The sequence below is a fragment of the Rousettus aegyptiacus genome, unplaced genomic scaffold, assembly GCF_014176215.1.
Source record: "Rousettus aegyptiacus isolate mRouAeg1 unplaced genomic scaffold, mRouAeg1.p scaffold_m13_p_1, whole genome shotgun sequence".
Classification (NCBI taxonomy): Eukaryota; Metazoa; Chordata; class Mammalia; order Chiroptera; family Pteropodidae; genus Rousettus; species Rousettus aegyptiacus.
The window spans coordinates 144,813,288-144,837,621 of record NW_023416284.1 but is presented as its reverse complement, the minus strand read 5'-3'; the positions used below and the strand labels follow the sequence as shown (position 1 = coordinate 144,837,621).

Below are 24,334 nucleotides of genomic sequence, written 5' to 3'. Positions count from 1 at the left end.
AGGTTTATATTAATATTTAATATATACATTTCTGGGTAAATAAGTAGATGGTAGATGGCTTTACTTGTTTTTGAACATGTTCACAGAAATCATAGTCAAAGTGTACTAAAAATATCAGGGAAATGGGAGACATATAAATAACCATTGATACTTTTGATTTAAAACAAAAACTGTTTTTTTTTTTTACCTTTTTCTAATTCATGCAAAATTGGTACAATCCTTGTATTCCAAAAGATATCATCTACTTCACTGTCGGTATCCTTTTCTTGCAAGTTGGCTTTTGAAACTGCAAAAGAAACCCAGAGCAGGAAAAGAGGCATGAAAAAGGAGTCATAACTGGAGTACCATCAAGTCTTTGCTGTTCATCACTAAAATTAATAAACTCTAGAATTAAATTTCACTTTGCCCCCCCAAGCCCAACTAATACTTTAGAACTACATGTCTTCTAATCAAATTACCCCAGAACAAACTAAGATAATGTAAAGAAAACAGATTGGGACACTTCATAAAGTCGTAAGCCTTGTAAATATTGAAATTAGTGTCAGTAAGCCAAATGGTTTTTGAGTTATTTTTACTTAATCTTGTCCCTCCATAATGTAGAATTAAAACAAAACTATAGATATGTAACAATAAGGATTCGAAAATGTTTAATGAAAAATTTTCTAAAAGGCCCAGAGGGACTTTCTTTCCTATAGAAAATAAAACATTGACACCATCGTGAAGCCAGTGCCTTTAATGCTGAATGATTTTGTGGGGAGGGGGTAGTAGGACAAGCCTGGGCTTTGGGCGCGGACAGGTCTCAATTCATGGGCTTTGGGCATGGACAGGTCTCAATTCAAATTCACACTTCATTATTGATGTTTTGGGTGACAGGGGCTGGTTTCTCATCCTTTCTGAGCCTCATCAGCAAAACAGAGATTAAAATATTTCCCTTCAAAGGGAAAAAAAGGTGAAGGGGAATAAGAGGTTCCAATTTCCAGCTACAAAAAAAATAAGTCATGGAGATGTAATGTACAGCACAGGGAATATAGTCAATAATATTTTGATAGTATTGTACGGTGTCAGATGGTTGCTGGAATTATCATAGTGATGACTTCTTTAGGTGTATAAATGTTGAATAATTATGACATATACCTGAAACTAATACAACATTGTATGTTAGCTATATTTTAATACAAATCTTTTTTAAAAAAGAAATAGACCTGGTTAAAAAAAAAATATTTGCCTTCAGGGTTATCAGAATTAAAAGACATGACATAGGCAAAGCTCTGAGTCCAGAGCACAGCATCTAACAACACTTGATAAATAGAAATTTCATTTCTCTGATTGAAAAAAATCAGACAAACAGGCTATCTCTGCCTGAAGCGTATCAGGCTGTATGATACACTAAGTCATCAGGGGGGATGCTGCCTAGGAATGCAGGCTGTAGAAGGTTAATGGCTACCATTGGCTGTGGACTTTAGATGCAGCAGGCCCATATCTAATTTTTGTAATAACACTACAAGGAGGTCCCTATATTATCCCCATTTTCTAGATGAGGAAAGTGGAGCCCAGGTGTATTAAATTACTTGTCCAAGGTCAAATAGCTCCATAGCCTTTGCACTTGACCTCTATGCTATTCTGCCCTGCAGGAAACCAGCAAACTAAAAGGTAACTTTGGAAGGAAACATAAATCATATTAGAAAGTGTTGATCACGATTACACATCGCATGGGCAATATCTTAAGATCTGAAACAAGGACGGTTAGCCGGAGGGGACACTGCCGTGGGGAGCCCTCAGGAGCAGTGCTGGAGACACATTCCTGACCTCCCTTCTCTCAAGTCTACCCCATAAGGCCCTCGCCTGGCACCCAGTCTGTGTTGGTTCAAGGAGTCTATGCGTTCTCAGGGTGGACTCAGTACCAATTAGGTGACCACACAGCAAGTATCTGGACTTAAAAATGTCACATGATAAGTTAGAAATCACAGGGGCAATCAGAGGGTTCCACAGAGAGAGACAGAGGGAGAGAGGGCAGTGAAAGGGTTTGTGGCCTGTATACTTTTAGGTTGTTTTAACTACTAAAAGGACAAGCTGACCAGGGAGGCCTGTTAACAGCACAGGTTCTGGAGTCACTGTCTGGGTTTGGGTTGTAGCTATGCTACCTACTAGCTGACTGACTTTAGGCAAGTTGCTTCACTTTTCCTCTGTAAAATGGGGTGACAATGGTTATCTCCAAGTATTGGGATTATGGGTTATTAATTTCTTTTATGTGCTCTTTTGTATTTTCCAGGATCTCTAATGTACTTGCATTACACTTGAACAGGGAAAAAAAAAAAGATATGACGCACACTAAATTTTCTAAGCATGCAGCGATGATGTCACCCAGGAGAAGCAGGAAAGCTATACAAATTACTCATCCACCCGGCACACAGGCCTTCCCCGAATGCACTCCATGCTGCACACGGGCCGCTCTCAACTGCAGCAAGTCTAGGCTTGCCTTTTTATTAAACCTCCTTAACACCAGGAGGAGCCATGCACCATGGTCAGGAAGAGCACTTGAGCAGCAAAAGTAGACAGAAAGGCGTTGTCCACGAAGCTGTAATTAGACATACAGGTGCCGCCAATAGTTTTAACGGCAGGTTTCACATAATCTGTCTAACCTATAAGCAAGAATTCACCATAAAACACATAGTTGAACTGTGTTCAGGGCAAAATCAGTCCACATCAGTACAGGTCCACAATCCCTTACCCAAAGCCTTTGGAACCAGATGTGGTTCAGGATTCAGAAAATTTTGAATTTTAATAAGGCAACATGGAGTATGCACTGCATATTACATACTGCCTCCAGAAGGGCTTCTGGTGCAGCCCCCTGTAGCAAAATATGTGAATATTCACACTAATGAAGCAAAGACCATATTGGCTTCCCATGAGCGAAGGTTAGGCATTGTTACTAAATGAGTTTGAAAAGCATTTCAGCTCTCAGGGCTTTTGGGATTTCAGAACTACAGAGAAAGGATTGTAGACCAGCTCAATCTTTTGAATCTTTACATTTATAAATGTGCCCCAAATTTGATATACTATGGATATGGATTCTAAAAGGAAACACGAATATTCAATCAGTATAAAAAACAGTTGCTTTATATTCCCAGGTATGTGACACACTCAAAGTCCAAAATATGTGAATAAAATCAATGTATATCAAGTGAAAAGCCAAAAGATAATGCCAAATACTTTAATCAACGAATACTTATGAGGCACTTAAATTTACTAGAAATACAAATTTCAAGTCCAAATCGGCATTTTTTACCTTCTATGCAAATATGCTCTTTAATAGAAAAGCTCTATGAGAAACCAGGATTATCAACCCATTTCTTAGGACAAAACTGGTAACATGTTCACCCCAGGAAGAGTCAAATTATGGGGCTGAGTCAGAAATCACAGAACAGTTGATTTAGTCTTCAAAAAGGAGAGGCTCTCACAGGCACTTCTGGATGGTTTTAAGATTTGTTTCTTCTCAGAAGTTGGCCAGACACGGTATTGTAAGGCTTTGCTTTCAGCTCTCTCTTTGGGATCACTGCATGAGCGGTTGTTTCCAGCTAGTCTTTCCACATCTTCATCCCTTCACACACCTCTTCCAACTCTGCTCTCCACAAAAATCCCATTTTACATACTAACCCAGTTTCTATTCTAGAAATTGAAGCATGGAATCATGTGATTACTTTATAAGAGCCACAAAAAATAAAGTTTGTCTCAGTCTTGGGCAACAAACTAATATTTTAGAAAGCATTTTTCATCTAGGTTCACAGTTGACTAAATATAAAAACTATGATTCAACAGGAAATTGGGTAAGCCAAGCAGAAATTTCAGCATGTTTTTGAAGATTTTGCTGTCTCAGTGGTTATAGGTCTTAACCACAGTTTTGAGTTCTAGACATAAAAACGTGACACAATGTTTATTGGCTGATGTTTTTAGCATGTAAATGTAAAATCCTTAGCAACAATGCTGACACAGATATTAGTCTAAGTTTTCCCTGAGTACTATAGAAATTTTCATTGACCAAAAAAGTCTTTTTCTTGACCAGAAATTTATTTTAAAGATGATAAAATACTTTTTGAACCTAATATTATTTAGTTTCATAAAATTGTATGTGTACAATAAAAGTTCAAAGACTATAACAAACACCTGTGTACTCAAAACTAGTTTCAGCAAATACTAACCATATTGTCATTCCCCTCCTTATTTTAAAGAACTAACACATTACAGATATAGTTGACACCCTCTGTATGCCGCTCGCTACGGGTTCCCCTTCCCCTTCTTCCTCCAAGGGTCACCACAATTCTAAATCAGGTGGTTATTTTTATCATGCTTGACTTCACATGTTTACCACATAGAGCTGTATCCATAAACAACATATGTCAGAGTTTCTGCAATTTAATTTTTTAAAGCAATGTTATGGTTGTACTCATTTCATTCAATATTTTTTTACTATCTTCATTTTAAAAATTGTTTAATTTTAATTTAATTATTTTTAATTGAAGAAATGATTTAATTTCCCCTTACCCCCATCTACCTCCTTCATTCAATATTATAAATGTAGTCTAGTTGACTTTTCTAACTGCTATATTCCATTGGATGGTACATTTTGTATCAGTTCTTGTCTATGATTTATAGTTACATATTTTTCTGTTTAAAGCCCCAAAGGTCTGTCTTCATATAGCTGACATAGTTTCATTTAAGTGAGTGAAAATTTTGAACTAAAGTTTTGAACTTGAAAACTATGTCGATGGCAAGTTTTGCAACTTTCCAAATGCTTTCATAAAATAATTTCTATAAGATCATTAAGATTGCAATCTGTAGGTGTTTGAGCTGAGTAACAGTAAGAATGACAAGACTGTTGTGAAAATAAAAAAAAAAACTTGTAATAATAAATGTTGATGTGTGACTAAGTTGAACACAGTTCCTGGGGTTTTCCAAACAGTGAGCTAACATCAGATACCTTTGGTACAAATGTCCTTCCTATTGATGAAGATGCTGAAGATGAAGGAGCACTGGGAACCCCTAAAAACACAAACTCCTCACCTGTGTTGGTTTCCAGGCTGCTCAGGTCCGAGCTGTTGGGGCATGACATGGCCCTCAAACGCCTCTCGCCCTGGTCCCTAGGAGGAAGAGGAATATACATGACACTCAGCACAGAAGCCGAAGCATTTCTCTTTCTGTAAAGCTGACCATATACAGTTTCTGAAGAAACGATAGAAAATGAGGTTTGGTGCTCTATAGACTATTTTAATCAATCTCTAATTTACGGCTAAGATTTATCTTTTGAAAACAAGTTATGTTTTCTTAACACTTACAGTTACTAGAAATAAGAACAAAAAATAAATCCAAAGTTTACTTTGCAAATCGAAAAATTAAGGATATGTACCACAAGAGGTCACTGTTAGAAAGAAAGAACTGTGATAAGCTTGAATCCCAAAAGCCTAGCATTCATGGGCTGGCAGAAACTCTCTTCCTCTCTCTGTCCCTCCCTCCCCACTTCTCTCCCTCTCTTTTTTTTTCTCTCTCTCAATCTCAATCTCTTAATCTCTCAATCTCTATCTCCAGACAAAAAAAAAAAAAGATGTTCCCAAATTGGTTAGATGTGCTCAAGGTCATAGAGTAAGTTCAGATCTTAAACCCTGGTCTTATAATTTCCAATCCATGACATCATAATATGCCCTGTTTCCATTTTTAAATTAATTGATATTCTCAAAATGTTTTATTCTTAGACATATTTTAGGTGTTAAAAATTGAAGGTAAATTCAAACAGTCCCCAGATGACAAATATTTTGTGTTCCAAATAAGAGTAGTGGCTAGCCAATAGCAGAATTATACACTTCTTGTTGTTGTTGTTGTTTTTAAGGTAACATTTGACGTATGAAGGATATAACTTTCTTTTAGCTAGAGCTTACGTTTAAATGTGTACAATATTTCAAGGCAAAAAAACACTGAGAGAATAATAGTGTGAGTTCTACAACAAAATTTCACATATTGAATATAATATTTGCTATAAAAATCATAGAGAATGCATCTAGATGGTGCCAGGGTCACCCATGAACATCCATACGCGTGTCCATGGCTCCTGTTCCCTGTGTCATGAGATTCCTAGTAAACGTTCAGTACTGGCTTTGATTGTCTTTTACTACTGTCCCAAAGATTACCTTCTCCGAATTTCATTTTTTTCATAGATATGTCCCTTTTCTTTAACACTCGATTTAATAATTCTCTTTATCATATAAAATATCAAGCTAATATTCTAAAAAAAAAGTCTAATTTGTTAATACTCTGAAACAATTGCTTCATTTTTATATTTAGTAAAAAACATAGGTCTGGTAGCAAGGTGTCCCTAGTCAATCCACGAAGTGGGTATGGGAATCCTCTTTGTCAAAACTCTCAGAGTTGAGATGTAAATGAAGCACATTTCAAAGAAGACAGAAATAAAGGAAATCAACCCTATGAAAAGATGAAATACCAAAAATTTGGCAGGGTGTGAGGCCATAAGTTTCCATATTTATCACTCCCAGAAATAATGAAATTTTAAAGACAATAGAGGAAAGGCCTTCTTCTCATTACTGTTTTAAACAACTATTGAAATCAAACAAGAGTGTTTTCAGCGAATGGCCTTCCGAAGTCACTGGTCCACACTCCCTGAGGACATGGCCAGTGATGAGGCTGCCTCCCTAAACACTACATTTGTGTATCCTCATTTCTGAGGGGGAAAAAAGAAGGGTCCTTCTTATGATATACAAAAGCTCGACAGTGCTAGGTGGTACTAGTTCTCACAGAGCACATAGAATTAGAATCGACCAATACTCTATATAACCATAATGGCACAGTGATTGAACCTGCAGACTCTGGACCCAAACTGCTTGAGTCCAAATCCTGGGTCCAACACTGATCAGCTACGTGACTTGGAGCAAGTTACTTAACCTTCTGACCTTGGTTTCCTTATCTTAAAATGAGAGCATTGCCTCTACTTAATAGGTACATTTGAAGAACTTAATAAATTGTCAATATATTTTTCTCTTTAGTTCTGAGTCAATAAGCACCTGTCTAAGCAATTCCATGCCAGATGTTATTGTGATTAAGAACATATGAGTTGCCCTAAAGAAATTTAAAATCTACCATGAGGAACTAAGGGAATTTTTTAAGTGAAAATTCCAATGGAGTCTCTAAACAAGTGGTAGAATGTGAAATTCAGTGGATTACAAGAACTAGAGGGGTGCTAAGAAGAAAGTGATTACTGAGAGGAAGAAGTGGGCCACAAAGTGGGCCTTAAAAGAATAAAAGTTGCACCAGTGAATGACAAGCCTACCCTCAGGAGGGGAGTAGCATGAGTGAAGGTAAAGAGGACATGAGCAAACTTGTACTTGGGGCAGGGGAAAACTGCACTGGGCAAGATCGGAATAGAAAGTTTCTGCTGGGAGGTATTGAGAACAGCCGCCTGAAACTTTGAGTTGAGTCAATGGACCCAATTTGACGGGCAAAGAGGAGAGTGTGAGGCCATAAGTTTCCATATTTATCTTAGATATGGGATTTAGAATTACGCAGTGACAAGAGTATTTGGGAGACTTGGAGAGAGGGAACGAGGACTAATCCTTTGAGGGTGAGAATGGAACTGGAGAAGAAAGAACAAATTCAAGAGCACTAATAAATGAAAAGTTGGTAGGACTTAGTGGTTAGTTTCAGGCAGAAGAGAAAACAGAAGGTAGACCTGGAGGAACAGGATAGTACAGGATAGAACACCAACTGAAATAGGAGGTTAGGGAGTAGAACAGTTTGAGGGATAAAACGAGTCAGGGTTTTGCCATGTTGAATTTCTGATGAAAAATGGAACATCTGCAAAGAAGATGTGGAAGTCAGGAAAAGAGTTCCATTAAAAATCAAAGCGGTACATAGGGACCAGAGATCAGAAGAGTGTCTCAAACACTAGACCCTCAGAACAAGGCTTTGTCAGATACCCATGGGTAAAGGACATAAGGGGCAAAGGAGGGCAAAGGAAGAAGAGAAATAAAAGATGCTCTCATGCAATCCAAACATGTGTCAGCAAGCATGATTAACAGTTCCAAGAAGATGAGAACTAAGGAAGAACTGACCAGTCTAGCCATGGTAAACCAGAAATTTTGGGTTGAATCAATGGTCTTCAAAAGAAAATCTCTTCTTTGCTTAAAAAAAAAGACTAGATGGCCTTATTTTCAATGGAAATTTGTCTTCATGTAACTTCTACCCATTGGTCTTGGTTCTACTAACTGAAGGTGCATGAAAGAAATCTTTATTCTTCTTGCTTTCGACAATCCTGAAAATATTCAAAGATGTTGCATTTGACTCTTAAAGCCATCTGCTATGGTTTAAATTCCATAGTTATACCACTAATTAGCTGTGTGACCTTGAGTAAGTTTTTTACCTAAGCTTTGGTTTCATTATCTGTATATGAGGGGGTGGTAAATAAAATTACCCTTCAATGTAAGGTTGTGTGAGGACTAAGTGATATAATGTGGAATTGCTTAGTTCCAGACACAGAGTAAGTACTCAATAACTTTATTATTATTGAAGCTGTTGTCATTGATGTTATTAATGAACAGTCCCTTCCACTGTTCCTCATATGATATGGTTTCAAATCACCTTGCCAACCTGTTCAGTCACTGAGTGTCAGTTGGGCTAGATTCCTTTTAAAGTCTGGAATCCAGCACTGAGCTACAAGTATGGCCTGGGGAGCAAAGAGGAGATATTCTAAATAGTGCAGCCTGAAACTACATTTGTGGTTTTGGTGGTCACATCAGTGTTGGTCAATTCTTGTCTTTTCTTACATTTACAGCTCATTCTTATTCATATTATTATTCAACTCATTCTAATTAAATTTCACAGTGTTATATGTGGCAAAGGGTTCCTGCCTATTGGATGTTTTTAGATCTTGATTCAGTCACCCAGTATAATTGTTCTTACCAGCTTCCCCTTCCATGCTGTTAAAGACCATAATTACTTTTTTTTTTTTACAATGATTTTTGATGTAGCAAGAATAAAACAATTCCAGAAATTATTTCTTAAATATCTCCTGTGAAAGTCTTCTTAGAGGCAGAATAACAGCATTTTATTAGTAGGATAGCTTCATCTACAAATAGCAAAAACCTAATTCCAACCGACTTAATAAGTGGAGTTTATTGGCTCATTAACCGCAAAAGCCGAGTGTCAGGGCGGGTTTTAGATGTGGTGTGATCAGTGCTTTGGCTCTACCTTTCTGCAGTCCTCTCAGGTGTGCCCTCCCTTTGCTCCCATCTGTAATCAGGTTGGAGTCTGAGGAAAGCAAAATGGGCACAGCTCTCAGGCCTCTCAGCTGCAGCCCACATGTTTCGATGCAAAAGCAAGGTCCTGCTTTTCACTCTAAAGCACCAGAACCAAACTCCGCAGCCAAAGACGACGCCATACGAAGACTCAGTTATTGATGCCTAATCCATGAAATCAGTCACACTGGCAACATTCACTGCTGGACCAAATATGTGCCAAAGAAATAAAAAATATATTTCTTTTGAAATATTTTGAAATTAAGGTTTTGCTATACTTTAGACAGCGCTTTCAACTATTACAACTAAGGTTATTTAGTCAGGGATCAGCACACTTTTTTTTTTTTTTTAAAGCCAGACAGTATATATTTTATACTTTGCAGGCCAAGTGAAAGCTATTATTTAAGTACTTTAGTAATCATTTAAAATGTAATGATTTAAAAATGTGTAAACAATTCTTAGCTTATGGGCTGTAAAAACAATAGGTGGCTGGCCAAATTCGGCTCCTGGGCTATAGCTTATTGACTCTTGCTTTAGAGCAATAACTAAATAGACATTAAGAAGTAAACTATGGGGGGATTTAGAATTTTGAAAAATGATAAATTTATATCCATTTGGGAAAAATTAAACATAAAAAACAGAAAATTTTAAAGGATGCTTACGATAAAAAAAAAAAAATTTAACAAATTTTGAGCTAAGCTTTACCTTGCCCTAAGAACAAGACACTTAATTTTTAGAATTAGACTCAAACTGTATAGATTCAAGTCAGGTAACAAATATTTCCAGGCTGTTTGGCCACACAGTCTCTGTCACAACTATTCAACTCTGCCACTGTAGTGTGAAAGAGCCATAGTTAACATAATGAATGACTGTGGCTGTGTTTCAATAAAATTTATTTACAAAAACAGGTAAGAGGCTAGATTTGATCTGTGGGCCTTAGTTTGCTGACCCCTGCTTTATGGTCCCTTAGATTCTTTTACTGTAATTTGGCAATGCCACCAACAAGGGGTTCGTGGTAGCGAAGCACACAGTGCTCTGCCCCTGTTGAAAACAAGCCTCAGGAGTCAATGAAAACCCCCAAATCCCAGGAAGCCTTCTGTGATCTTTAAGTCAGAATGAGGTGCGCCTTGCACACGCTCAAGACCTTTCTTTCAGTTCTCCTTTCACTCCTCTAACATTAGAGTTAATCATTGACCAGTGCTTTGAAAACATTTGTGTGCATTCAAGTCACCTGGATATCTTATAAAAATGCAGACTCTAATTCAGCAGGTCTGGGGTGGGGCTGAGAGTCTGCATTTCTAACAGGCTCCCAGGTGATGCTGATGATGCTCTTTCAGGGAGGACAGCTGAGTAACCGAGCCAGCGGCCTCTGGAAGCTCCTCAGGGACAGGGTCCATCTCTCCACCTCTCAACGCCCTAGCACAAGGCTTTGCCTATCAAGAAATGCTTTACCACATGGAAGCTGTCAGATAAGGTGGGATTCTACCAAATCATTCTGGCTAATGCCCGTCTTTACCAAATGAAAACAATTTCTCAGCTATATTACCCTTAATTTCTTAAGAAAATAATGACTTCATTATTTTTGAAAAAAATGATATATTTATTATTTTTTAAGGCCAGGCAATATAAGAAAATACAAAGAAGATTATAAAAAATCTTACAGGATCCCACCACCCAGAAATAAATATTAATATGTGGTAAACATCATTCCAGACAGTTTGCATATATTCAGATAAAAAGATAAAAGAATGCAGGAACAGAGGGGTAACTTGGAGGGAGGGCAGGTAAAGGATACATATAAATGGGATCACAATACATGTCATTATAATTTAAAATTATTAAGTATAAATTTTACTTGAATTTAACAAAGAAACAGAAATTTAGGTGAAACTGAAGGAATTGTAGAACTGCAGATGAATGAGTCTTCCCAAGAGATATTAGTTTCTAAAAGATTTCTCTGAAGTTAAGAAAAAAAATAATGAAAAAATTAGGATGCTAAAAATCATTCTTTTTAAACAATATATTTCAATTTCAGACTGTAGCTACTGGCAAACTATTCCCTATTATGAAGTGAGGTAACTAGTACACTTCCTTCAGTTCTGGTTATTTATGTTACTATTACATTGTCAAGGTTTCTGCTCCATAACCATTGTCTTCAGAGTTGTTTAATTTTAATTCAATATGAAAGCAAAGTCAATACTCACCACAAATGCTTTTACCATAGCTTCTCCATTTCTGAGTTTTGAATTCTGACTCATTATTTTGTTGTCTAAGAGTTTTCTAGAAAGCGCATGAGTACTGTAGTCCCCAAGTTCATTCACATTTGAAAATGTCTGCTGCCTTTTTACTGAAGCACAACTTGGCTAGCAATACAATTCTTGGGTTATCCTTTTTATACTTAGGACTTCGGAGACATTACTCCACTGTCTTCTGGCACTGAGAGGTACTCTCATAAAGCCACGGGCAGCCTGTCTTTTCCTCCTTTTGTGTGACTTGTTCATTCAGCCTGGATGGCCAGAGGAGACCTTCTTCCATTTATCCACCCAGTCCACAATTACTAATTGAGTATGTACTATGTACTGGGTTGTGTTTTAGTGCTGAGCCCCTTTGGAAATGTTACAGTGTAGATCATTCCATGTCACAGTTTGTTGTGACGTGATGTGTTCATTTAAGCTTCAGATTCAAATCTTTATTTCAGAAAGTTGTCTTCTATCCTATCTTAATGTTTTTCTTGTTCTTTTTCTGATCTCTTCCATTTTCAGTAGGTTGTGAATGTCAAATGAGTTAATGTATGTAAATCACTTGGAAAAGTGCCAGGCACTTACTTCAAATTAAGACAGTACCAGGAAGAAGAGGGAGATGGGGGAGGGAGGGAGAAGAGAAGGAAGAGGAGAAGGATTCTCTTCTTCAGAAATACAAATGTCATGCCTCCTATATCTATCTCATTCTCTCTAATCATTTCCCACCTTCTTATTCATTTCTTTGTGTATAATTTCCTCTAGTCTGTCCATTAAGTTTCATTGCGATTTTAGCTGTTTTTATTCTCATACTTTATTTCTAATGTGGCTTTCCCCTCCATGTTTATAGATTTTTCATTCATTTTTTTTTTGATAATCAAGCATACTTTTTATCTCTTTATGTGGGCTTATAATCTCTAATTTGAATTCTTATAAACCAAAGCAGAGTTCCCCCCACCTTTTTTTTTTTTTTTTTTTTTTTTTTTTTAAAGAGGGCAATAACATTATTTACGATTTGATGCTATGGAAAATTGTTTTAACTCCTTGTTTTTGGAGGGTAATTTCTTTTGCAATCTATTTTCTTCATCTGTCTTTTAAGTTCTTTACATACCTATGCTCAAGACCTAGGACTCTTGTCCTCATATTATTTATCTTTAAACAGAGCTATGTATTTGTTGAATAATGAAAAGGATCCACAGAGGGATAGAACTGGGGTTCACTGTAGTTGCAACTTTTTCTTGAACATCCATTCACTAAGTCTGTTATTTTTCTTGACTTGGAGTGTGTGTTCTCTTGGTTTATGTATAGCTGGCTGCTGTGACTCACAGAAAAAGCCCTGTTACATGATAAGTACCTTGAGTTCTAATCTATCAAACATCCCCCCTCCCCCTGCCCCACACAAACTGGCTGGCTCAAAGGAAATAAGGAGAGCATGTCACACTCAGCTCTTCCCCTCCCCTAGTTGCTTGAGATTTGGATCTTGAATGGGGTTTTTACAGTGGCTTCCCCATTTCCAGTGGCCTGCCCACATTCTTAGATCTCGTTTGTTTAATTAAGGACCATTAGATGTATCTTTTTGAATTGAGAGACTCACTTTTTGTGAAATCTGTTTCCTGCTCAAGGTCTGAGGAGGTGTCTGGTCTTAAATTACCTCTTGTTTTCACCTATATTTCAGGCTCTGGCAGGTTAACAGACACGTTTGGTTGCAATAGTCCAAGTGACAGAAACCTAATCTAATGTACCATAAACTGTCCCTGTCAAAATAAATAAAGGAAAGAAGAAAGAAAGAGAAGAAAGGAAAGACAGAAAAAGGAAAGAAGGAAGGAGGGAAGGAAAGAAGGAAGGAAGGAATAAAAGAGAAAAAGAAACATACTGACTTATGAAACAGAGCAGTCTATAGTGTGGATGTAGTGGCCTCAGGCACAGCTGGATCTTTAAACTTGGTGACTATCTCCATTCTGTTTGTTTATATATTACTTCCCTCTCAGAGTCACCCTCCACAAGGCAATGAACTGGCCACTGCTGGCTCTAAGGTAACATCATCTTTACAGCTCACAAACTTAGAGAAAGAGCACTTTCCTCCAATGCTAGGCACCAGGAAATAATTCAATTGGCCTGGCTTGGCTCATGTGACCACCTATGAAACAACTGGCTGGTGGGTTGAAGAACTCTGATTAGCCTGCTCTGGGCCACTTAACTATGTCTGGAAGAGGGACAGGAAGACTGGGACGGTCCTCCTTCAAACAGGGACTGAGCAGGATTTATTATACGGTGCAAGACAGTTGTCTCTTCAAAGGAAAACATGCTAGGTCGACATAAAAAATAAATATATAAAAATAAAAAAATTGAGCCCATACTTCAGTGTAAAGTTTGCTTCATGCTTTGTAGTTTGGGCTTAGAACTATTTTTCTGTTTCATCGATGACAGTTATTTCTCTGATTTTCATTCTCTGTTGCTTTCATTGGGTTTCCACAGAATGCCTTTGCTTTGTCATCTTTAACCAGAAGCCCTCTTTTCTTATTTTTACTCCAACAATACTAACACCACTTGAGAGTTTACAAATAAGCCTTTCAAGCCTTATTATATCATTCCACAACCTACAGTGAGGGCTGAAAGGAGACAGGGGTGAAGGAGCACAATTATTTCCATTTTAAAGGTTAGAAAACTGAGCTCCTGAAAGTGTTAAGAGACTTGTTAAAGAGCATACAGCTAAATCAAGTGGCTCAAATAATAACTGAACCTAAATCCAGGCATTCTGGCTACTAGCTAACTGTTGCTGACTCTCCACAAAGGACTGCTCTTAGGTTTTCCTCCTAACAATTTCTAAACGACCATTTACAACACATTTCCAAACCACAACAGTCTGGACAATATATATACAGAAAGCCTTAAAAGGTTTTTAAGCACATATATAAAGGATTCATTAGATTAAACCACTGGATGGATGGATGGATGGATGGATGGATGGATGGATGGATGGATGGATGGATGAACGGACGGACGGACGGACGGACGGACAGATGGACGGACGGATGGAGATAGATAGAGAGATATAAATTTTTTTTTAATGAAAGCTGTTTTTAATCCATATGGCAATACAAAGTAAGAGAAAGTGGACTGTTGCTAAGGAGCAAGCCAGCCAAACCTTAAATGAATCCCTAAATGGACACACAGAGATTACTGTAATTGACACACTGTTTTAAGATAACTCAATAAGTGCTTGAGAATGTTCACTTCTGGAAAGTTAGTCCCCCAAGACCTTGTTTGCAAATCCTTGCTTAGCAAATCCTTTTTTCCATCACAACCAACATAAAGTTAAACTCTAGTCCATCCCATGTCTGAGTTATCCACGTTCTAAATTAAGGGTGTGCAATCAATGTGGTTTCACGGAAATAAACTGCTCCTTTCTCTTCCCGGCTTGAAAAGCATTCAGCATTAAGGTGGCTGCTCCCATACCGGACACACACGGAAGAACCCTGCGCAGCGGCATGTCCTCCCTTTGTCTGTCCCCTTTACACGATCTGCTCACACTCCTTCTCAACCCACTGTCATCTCATGCCTCTTTCTTTTCTAATTATGCGTTCCCTTCCGTCCACTCTTCTGCCGGCCCAGCTCAGGTTAAGACTTTAGCATCAAATCTGGGAATACTGCACTGCATCTCAAAGACCATTTCTTGGAATTATTTGCTTAAATATTTACAAGAAACAATTATCAAGTATCCCAGATTGATTCACAAATGTAATTAATGAAAGAACTGCTAATAGTTTCCATTTGCTGGTTTATTTCAATCCGAGTGTATAATTTTTTTTTTTTCTGGCACTTCAACAAAATCCCATCCAATGATTAAAGGAAGTAAAGATTCATAAAGCAAAAATGTCATTACAAGTTAAACTTGCCAGGGAGTTTTGCAAACACAACTCAGACTCAATCATTATATGATGCAAAAGCCATGCTAACAAAACAAAAAGAAAACAATTAGTGCCAATGCCTCATAATTTTGGACAGTCAGGAAGAAGTGCTTCCAGTCCCTAATTGATTTCTCCTTTGCTGTCTGTGGGATAAAATATGTAACTGAAAAACGCTTTTGCTGTCCCAGACTGAGGAAGGCATAATGATCTCTGGCTTGCCGGATTATTCTGCCACATCTGAAGGTTTTCAAAAAATAAAATAAAATGGCTCTTGTCTGGTTTTTCCTAGTCAACTTTAATTACTGTAAGGATGGGTGCAGCAGAATAAACGTCTCTTTTTCACTTCGGTGCTGAAAGAAACACAAGTTCTCTGGCTGCCTTTCATGGTGAAGCTCTGGGGTCTGCAGCCTATTCTTACTCACCAACTGGAAAAGATCTGTTGCAATGGCCAGTTTGATGTTTTGTGCTCAACTCCCAAAGTCCCAATTTGAAGTTCGTTCTCTTCCACTTAAGGAGACATTTCATTTTTTCTTTAATTTAAAAAATGTTCTGAATGCAAAGCGACATTACAAGGACTACTAGGTTGCTTAATATAAATCCGGCGTGTGCGACACTGTTCAGTCTGTGTTAGCAGACAAGGTCAGTTCAGCTAAACTAACCAGCTGCCAAGCAGCCAGTTCGGAGAAAAGTTTTAAGCACGCTACATGTGTACAAGCCAAAGTCAGGCCTAAAAATCTAAAGTGAGGGCAACAAGTATTTGGTCTTAAAATGGCCCATGGAATTTAATCTTGTTAAGCAAATTCGAACTGGGCAGTTGTCCATGATGACCCAATGGAAAGTCATAGAAAAACATCTTTAACTGAGCGATCCTGTCCAGTCCAAGACTTTCTGCCTATCTTAGCACCACACTGTCTGGGACTGGAAAACAGAGCCTGCTCCCTTTGCTCTGTCCTCACCCTGGCCCCCTGTCATTTGACACTTCTTTAGGAAAACATCAGGGTAAGAATTCGCATGGCCCATACAATAAACATTTCTCCACAAATCCTCAATATGGTAGGAAATTGCTCCTCAATTTTCCAAGAGAAGCCCTAGAAAGCCATATCTGGGAATACAGTATGAACTTAGGGGTTCCTAAATGGGTGTGTGTGCGTGTATGTGTGTGTGAGAAGGATTGGGGTGGGAAAAAAAAGTCCTATCTAGGAACATGGTATGAAATAGAGTAATTCTCAATCATTCATTTTATGAAAGATTAGCAGAGGAATTTCATAGATAACAGAAATCTACACAACTCTCCTGTTTTAACTATTGGTTTGCAAAATAAATATTTAAATCCAAGTTTCTACTGGAGAATAAAATTAATTAACTGTCTACTCTTTTGTGGAGTTAACAATACTGAACTGACCCAAAGAAATGTAACGAGAGTCCAGGATAGGCAAGAATCCCAAAGAACACAAACAGAATAATCAGTCATCTCTCAGGGTGGCCTGGAACAGTCCAACCAAAGCAAACACTTTATTCTGACAGGGCTATCAAAGCAGCATTTTGGCAGGTATGAATAAATGTTTTCCTGAGGTTTAAATAAGAAATGATATAAAATCAACTCCATTCGCTGTGAGAATTCTTTCCTACTCACGTATCATTAACTTAAAATTTGTTTTCTGTAAGAAAGAAAATCAACTCAATCGCCTACATAAGATTTTTTAAAAACTGGCAAAGGACAGAGTTATTACGAGCAGGAAATCTCATAAAGATAATACTGACCCTCCACTTCTGAGATGAGATGGCAAGGATGCTGCCTCTTGCTCCTGGATTTCTCTGAAGCCTCCACCGTAAGTTAGCTGAAGTGGATGACTCTTTAAGTGACCAATGGCATTTGATTCTGTTAAACAAATCCCATTGATTTTCACCATAGAGTCCCCCATCATGATTCTTTCTTTGGATTCTATTGTCTTCTTTCCTGTAATAACCAAGGAAATGTTTTGTCAAAGTATTTCTGATTTTAGAAATCACTACCTTACAATATTTTTTTCAATCTAAGAATGTATGCAATTTAAAAATTATAGATTACTTATAATCAAGTCAGGAATTACATGGTAAAACCTCCCTGAGTATATATAAGACCTCACTGCTATTTTAGGCTTGGTATCATCAATTCAACAGATAAAAATGAATAGGATTTTATCTCTATTAGCTTAGTTAGAATCTACCTAAGGTAAACATTTAAATTTAGGTTTATGAGCTACCTAAGTCTACATATATATTCTGTATCCTCTAATAATACATCCTCTTTCTAAATTCGATCGTTAGTAATTTTGATTCAAAAATATATATATTTATTGAGTCACTCCCTGATGTCAGGCACTGTCCTCAGCACTTGGGATGTATCGGTAACAAAACAAAGATCCCTGACTTCATAGGGCTTACATCTAAATAGGTATAAACAGACCATAAGCAATACACTATAATAAATACAATATACAAGATAAGAAGTGCTATGAAAAAAAGCAAAAGTAGAAAAGTAAAGAAGGGTAAAAGGGAATGCGGGCAGGCAGTGATTTTGAACAAGGTGGGTACCACAGACAGGCCCTTAGAGAAGGCAAGGCATCTAGCCATCAGATGACAAGGGACAGTATTTCCAGCACAGGGAACAGAAGGTTCAGAGGCCCTAAGGCAAGAGTGCCTGATGTGCTCAAGAAACAGCAGGAGTGGAGTGTGTGAGGGTGTGACCAGGAGGGAAGGTGATCAGAGGGGCAGCAGCCGGATCCTGGAGGCTAACAGACCACTGCCAGCAATGGAAACAGGAGGGCACCGAAACCCCTATAAAGCTTTCTCAAGGGGAATAAGATAAGGTTGCAAAAAGATACTCAGTTCTGAACTGAAACATCTATAGTGTTTATGACTGCATGTTTTTAGACTTGTAATACAACACTGTTTCTTTATCAGTAACTGACATTAGGAATAGATTATCCATGATGCTGTTTCTACAGTCTGTGATAAAGTTTTCTTTTTTTTTTTCAAAGTAGAAAGGAGCATGAGCTTTATACAGAAAAATACTGTTTTGTAAGTTTTTCCAAAATGACTCAAGGTTTCCTCTTCTGCACTTGAACCAACAAACAAAAACCAACAAAACCACCTAGTCTACCTCTCTGACCAAGCTCCCTGCTTTCAAAATCCTCAATTGTAAAGCTGAAAGGAGACTTAGAAACTGGCTAGTTTAACCTTCACTTTTCAGATGAGAAAATTGAGGACCCAAAAGGTTAGTTAGGTGACTATTTTAAAGTCACAGAGGAAGTTTGGGGAGAGTCAGGACTGTATGAGGGAAAGAGAATAGGCTTTACGTCAGAGACCAAATACGGGCTGCGTGACGTGGGCAGGTCCCTCAACTTTTCTCTCACCTTCCTCGGTGATCCCCACCTCTTGAGGATAGGGTGAGAATTAAATGAAATGGCCTAGTAACACGACTTGCATGGTGCCAGCACACTCGAAACCTGGACGCTAACTGTCATTATTATTACTGGAACCCACGAGTCCTGACTTCTGGCCCAGGGCTTTCTCCACAGCGCCATGCCACCTTACATAACTTCACTGCTGAATGACAGAGCATGTATTTTGTTGTAGTTACAAAGCACCTTCGGCCTGGACCTATGTCTTAGCATTTGTTCCTTTCATTCATTTCACTCCATAAATATTTATTCAGCACCCACTGCCACGTGCCAGGTGCTGGTGGTCCAGTGGTGAACGAGAAGTCCCAGCCATCAAGGAGGAAACACACCTACACTTGGAGGTGGAGGAGCTGCAGCCCCTCTATCTTCACAGTCTATAGAGCGAGCTCGTCAGTTAGTGCTACAGTGAAGAGCTGCCCTGGGCCTCACTCTTACTCCTGATGGCTGTCCGCCGTTAAACTGAGAACAAGTCACTATGTTCTGTGTCTCCCTGGCAAATATCGGCAGCGTGTTGTACAAATTTGTAACAGGTCATGGGTAAACATCAAAGGGATTCTACAGCCAGTAGCATTACCGTGCACAAACGGTTCCATTTCACAGATACTTCTTTAGCACCTACTACTACCTCTTGGGCTATAAATAGAGAAAATCTCTTAACCTACTAAAGTTGTTCAGTCTAGTAGCAGAGAAAGACAAGCAAACGTGTGTAGAGAGACCTGTACTATAGCGTGGCCTGAGCCAGGTAAAGAGGATATAGAGAGCGAGGGAGTCCTGAGAGGTTGGGAGTTGGCCAGGAAAGATTCATAGAAGAGGTGGAGCCTGCAAAGCATTTTGAAGGGTTAACAGGAGGGGGGGAAAAAGCAGTTCTGAGAAGAAGGAACAAAACCCTTGAGTCAGAGCCAGTTTCATGTGTGTACAAGCTGGGCCCGATGCTTAGCTGGGCCCTGCATGAGGTTTAATGCTTTGCTACTGTCATCTTGAAATTCTGAATAATTTTTAAACAAAGTGCTCCACATTCTCATTCTGCACTGGATCCAGCAAATTATATAGCAGGTCTTGCACGAGGCTTGAAACAGCAGGATGGGTATGGGGAACTGCAAGGAACTCCATCTTGCCGGTGCACAGACTGTGAGGGGGGGAGAGGCAAAGGAGAGCTGAGAGAAGGGCCTGGAATGTTAGGCTGGGGCCAGATCACAACAGAGCTGTCCGTGCTAAAGAGCAGGGACTCCATCCCCCCAGCTAGGAGTCAGCAAACTACGGCCCCGCCGAACCTGGCCTGCCTCCTGTTCTGGCATAGCCTGCAAGCTCAGAATATTTTTTTAATGGTTGGAAAAAAATTTTGAAATCAAAAACAATATTTTTTAACATGAGGTAATTATATGAGATTCAAATTTCGGCAGCCATAAATCAGTCTATGGCGGCTTTCCCACTACAATGGCAGAGTTGAGTAGGTTGAATAGAGACCATGGATGGCCCACAGGTCTAAAATATTTACCATCTGGCCCTCTACAGAAAAAGTTTGCCAATTTCTGTGCTAGGTCACTGTTTCCCAAACTATGTTCCCTAAAAGACAGGTTCTGCAGCCAAGTCAATCTGTGCAAATGTCGGGTTGAATTAAAGTTAAACAGGTTTCTTTACCAGATGGCTTTACCAACCCTTTAAACATGCTCATGTGTATTGAGACTCTCCAAGAGAGAGAGAGAGTAGGCAGACTTATTTGAGCACTGAACCCTTTTTCCAAGGAAAAGCTATTAATATTTGGCGAGCACTCCTTTAGGCACAGGGTATTTTCAGCAAGAGGATGACACAATCTGATTTTTATTTGCTGCCTCACCCCTTGCCCTTTGTGGCACACAGAAAATGATCATTTTCCATGGTCCACTGGTTTACGGTGATAAGGCCACTGCTCACAGCCATGTTTGGTTGGGAGCACAGCTCCTCTGGGCTCTGCTGGCTGCTCTAAGGGCTGAGGGTCCTTGTGTTGACCCACCTGCAGCCCCCCGGTAAGCGGAGGGTAAAGCAAGACAGGAGGGCTGGAAGACAAGGGACAACGCAAGAGGTAATAAAGGCTGCATGGCAGTGGTGGGAAAGAGAATGCAGACCCCGGAGATACTTAGAAAGCCCACTAGTTAGCCCTTCGAAGCTTAGTAATGTCACAGATGACAGGGGTGGGTGAGAGAGCAGGTGGAGACAGCCCTGAGGTCTCTGTCTGGCTTGAAGAACAGGGAGCTATTAGCGACACTGCCCCCTCCAGCCAAACACCCTACTTGAACACAGAACGATTAAGCTGCCAGCCCTATGAGGATGACTGCACACATCTTTTCCCCTTTCATTTTCTTAAATCGGAAATTCCGACCCTACCACCACACAGCTAACCCTGCCTGTGGCGGAATCAGCTACAAATGATGTCACACGAAAGGGAGAGACAAACCCACTGCCTCTGTCTGTGCACAAGTTGCCTTTACGGTTATCCAACTTCTAAACTACAGGGACTCTGAAACAAGCCCAGGGAGCTCCTGCGCAAAGGACAATGGTTGCAAGGCTAGAGCACTAAAATATATCTTTTTTAACTTGGGCAACATGTGCTTTTAAAATGACACTGACTTTTTGCTGCTGGTGTTTCCTGAGTGCTGACACTGACCTCGGGGATGATGAAAACGGTGAAGTGGGGTGACTACAAGCCTGGTGGATAAAAGAACCACAGCAAGGACATGCTTCAGTGCAGCTTGGAGGTGTGAAGGCGGCCTCAGTGCTGGGAACTGGCCCCACAGATGGCCCTTCCCAGAGCAGAGCTGAGGTGCTGTGGCCAAGGGCCAAGCGGCCCAGGAGGGAAGGAGCTAAGCCACGAGGGAAGCAAGGAGATGAAGTTGGTGGGTGAGATGTCCATCTCTTCAATCACCTTCACAGAGACATAAGCAGCTCAGCAAGCAATAGGGTTTTCAGTGTGAGCTACCAAAATCCATTAAACATGGATGCAGCACTTAAGTTAGAAGCAAAACAGCCAATAAACATTTTGGTAACCCTCATACCAGTTTTGCCATCCTGTTTATAAGAAGTGACCTGTTCCTATCTAAGTTTGACCTCACCCCTAACCCTGGGCTCCAGAGCTCATCCTCTCCTCGTCTTGTCAAAGACTGCTCCTGCAGTGACCAGTCCTTTCTGATTTCACTCGTCTGACATGAAGACCCGGTGTGGAATGTTTGAAAAGTTCCTCAGGTGATTCTAATGTGCAATTACAGCTGAGAAACATAAATTGGAGGATGTCTCTCCCTTGCTTAAACCCTACTCTGGCTTTTCACTGCAAGCAGAATGGAGTCCAGGCATGTTCCCCTGCCCAGCCCTGCATGGCCCGGTGGCCTCAGCGCCCTCCACTTTTCCCATGATAAAGTACCTTTCGGCCACACTGGCCTTCGGGTCCTCCACCTCCCCGAATCGCTCTCATCCCAGGCCTTCTACTTCAGTGTGGCACTCGTCCACAGATCTCTGCATGGTTGCTTTCTTCTCGTTATTCTTATGTCGACTCAGATGCCACTTCCTCAAGGACAACACCTTCCACGACTATGAGCTAAAGCAAATTCCTCCTGTCACAGTCACTCTCAAACCCCTTATCTTGCTTATCTTCTTCACACATTTGTCAAACCCAAATTATCTATTTGTTTTCCTACTTATTGTCAATTTCCCCTCATAGAGTGTAAGCTCTTTGAAGACAGGACTCTGGTGGCCTAGAATGGTGGCAGGCGCTTAGTAAGGACTCAGTAAATATCTGATTGACTATTAGAAAAGAAACAAATTGGGACATCAAAATAAAGCAAGTTGCCTAATTATGTATAGCCATCCCTCTTTATCTGTGGGTTCCACATCCACAGCTTCAACCAACCTTGGATCCAAAATATTTTTTTAAATGCTATGCTGTTGCTAACTATGTATTTAGGCCAATGATGGTTCCATCTGTCCTGAACAGGTACAGACCTTTTTCTCATCGTTATTTCCTAAACAATACAATTCTTGTATAGCATTTAGATTGTATTAGGTATTAGGCGTCATCTAGAGAAGATTTAAAGTATATGAGAGGATATGTATAGGTTATATGCAAATACTCCACTGTTTTATATAAGGGACTGGAGCAGATTTTGGTCCTGGAACCAATATCCCACCGACACCAAGGGACGACTACACTCCATCACAACATCGTGGTGTAACACGCACATACCCTGTGCTGCCTGCCTTTTCTTTTCTCCTTGATTCTACCTCTTCGGCTATGTCAGGGATCACTGGGGACACCAGAAGCCGGATAGGAAAATGAGTGAAATGGGCTGGGGGGATGGAGGACCGCAGGTTGCATCCCGGGCTAACAGGGGTGGATACTACTCAGCTCCATCATTCTCATGCGGCCATGTGGCAAGGGGACCCAGAGTGGCCAGATCTTCTGATTTTTTTATAAGCAGTCATAAATATGGTTTCTGGAAAGAGATCTTCTACATTTAAATGTTGGTGACTAATGAAAACACCTATATGTCAAAAGTAGGATCCTCAGCTCAAGGTTATAAACCTTGGCATCCATCCTCAGACTGTTTGCCTTCTCCCTCTTCATCAATCCTTAGACTAAAGGAGGCCAGTTCGCTCAGCCCCTGGTAAAGCAGTTTTCCAATATTTTTTGACTACCTAAAGTAGTGATAAGTTTATAATATGATTTAATATAAATATGCCATATAATAAATTTATAATATGGCCCTGAACACACATGTACATTTCTGAAATAAAGTCTCCTGAAACAATACTTACCCTTATTGTCTGTAATGCAGCCTGATATTTTCCATTCTATTCTATTTCATTTTTTAAAAATACTGGTGCGATACACTAAATTATCATCCTACTAATGGGACATTTCCTGTAGCTGGGAAAAGTCTTAGCATGCCCTGGGCAGGAAATGATTCCAATTGTTGAAGGCACTCCTCAGAATTCCAGGTTTTTAGCCTTTGAGTTCCCAGGTTTACATACCTGCCAGCAATTCTGTAGCAGCAAGAGAAGCCCCCATTCAACTCTTGCTTGCTTACATTTTTCCAGAAGATCAGATAGGTATTTTTAAAAACCCATACTTAGTATACATTATATGACTCTTAAAAATGCCTAATGACATTAACAACTTTCTGAACTCTAAAAGTCATTTGTTTTCACTATAGGTGAACCCATTCATTAGAAAACATTTATCCTAATATTCTTTTTCTACCAAGTAACATGTTTGTTTGTTTGTTTGTTTTAACTGTGATATTTTGGTATTCTTTATAAACATCCAGAAGGACATAGGAATTATGTTTCTTACCCAGCTTTTACACAATGTTAACTAAGTCTTAATGTAAAAATCATGTGGGGTTTGAAAAAAATTATGTAAAAATAGCTTTTGTGTGCAAATTCAAGAAACAGGCCTGCCCCGGGGTTTTAAGTATCGTTACTTG

General features: G+C 39.4%; 1 protein-coding gene across 6 annotated transcripts in view; it reads right to left on the bottom strand.

The window, feature by feature from the left end:
* Nucleotides 1-24,334, bottom strand: part of ARMC2 (armadillo repeat containing 2) — a 95,361-nt gene that overhangs the window by 53,445 nt on the left and 17,582 nt on the right. For 5 of the 6 annotated variants that reach the window (XM_016160211.2, XM_016160212.2, XM_036220676.1 and 2 more), the window contains 3 exons: nt 17,200-17,395; nt 5,059-5,135; nt 188-286 (listed from right to left, as the gene is read on the bottom strand). In XM_016160211.2, the coding sequence (XP_016015697.2) occupies nt 188-286; nt 5,059-5,135; nt 17,200-17,395 (372 nt within the window). Of the gene's footprint in view, nt 1-187; nt 287-5,058; nt 5,136-17,199; nt 17,396-22,272; nt 24,331-24,334 lie in introns of those variants that run through there. The other variant, XM_016160215.2, reaches the window with a different exon arrangement.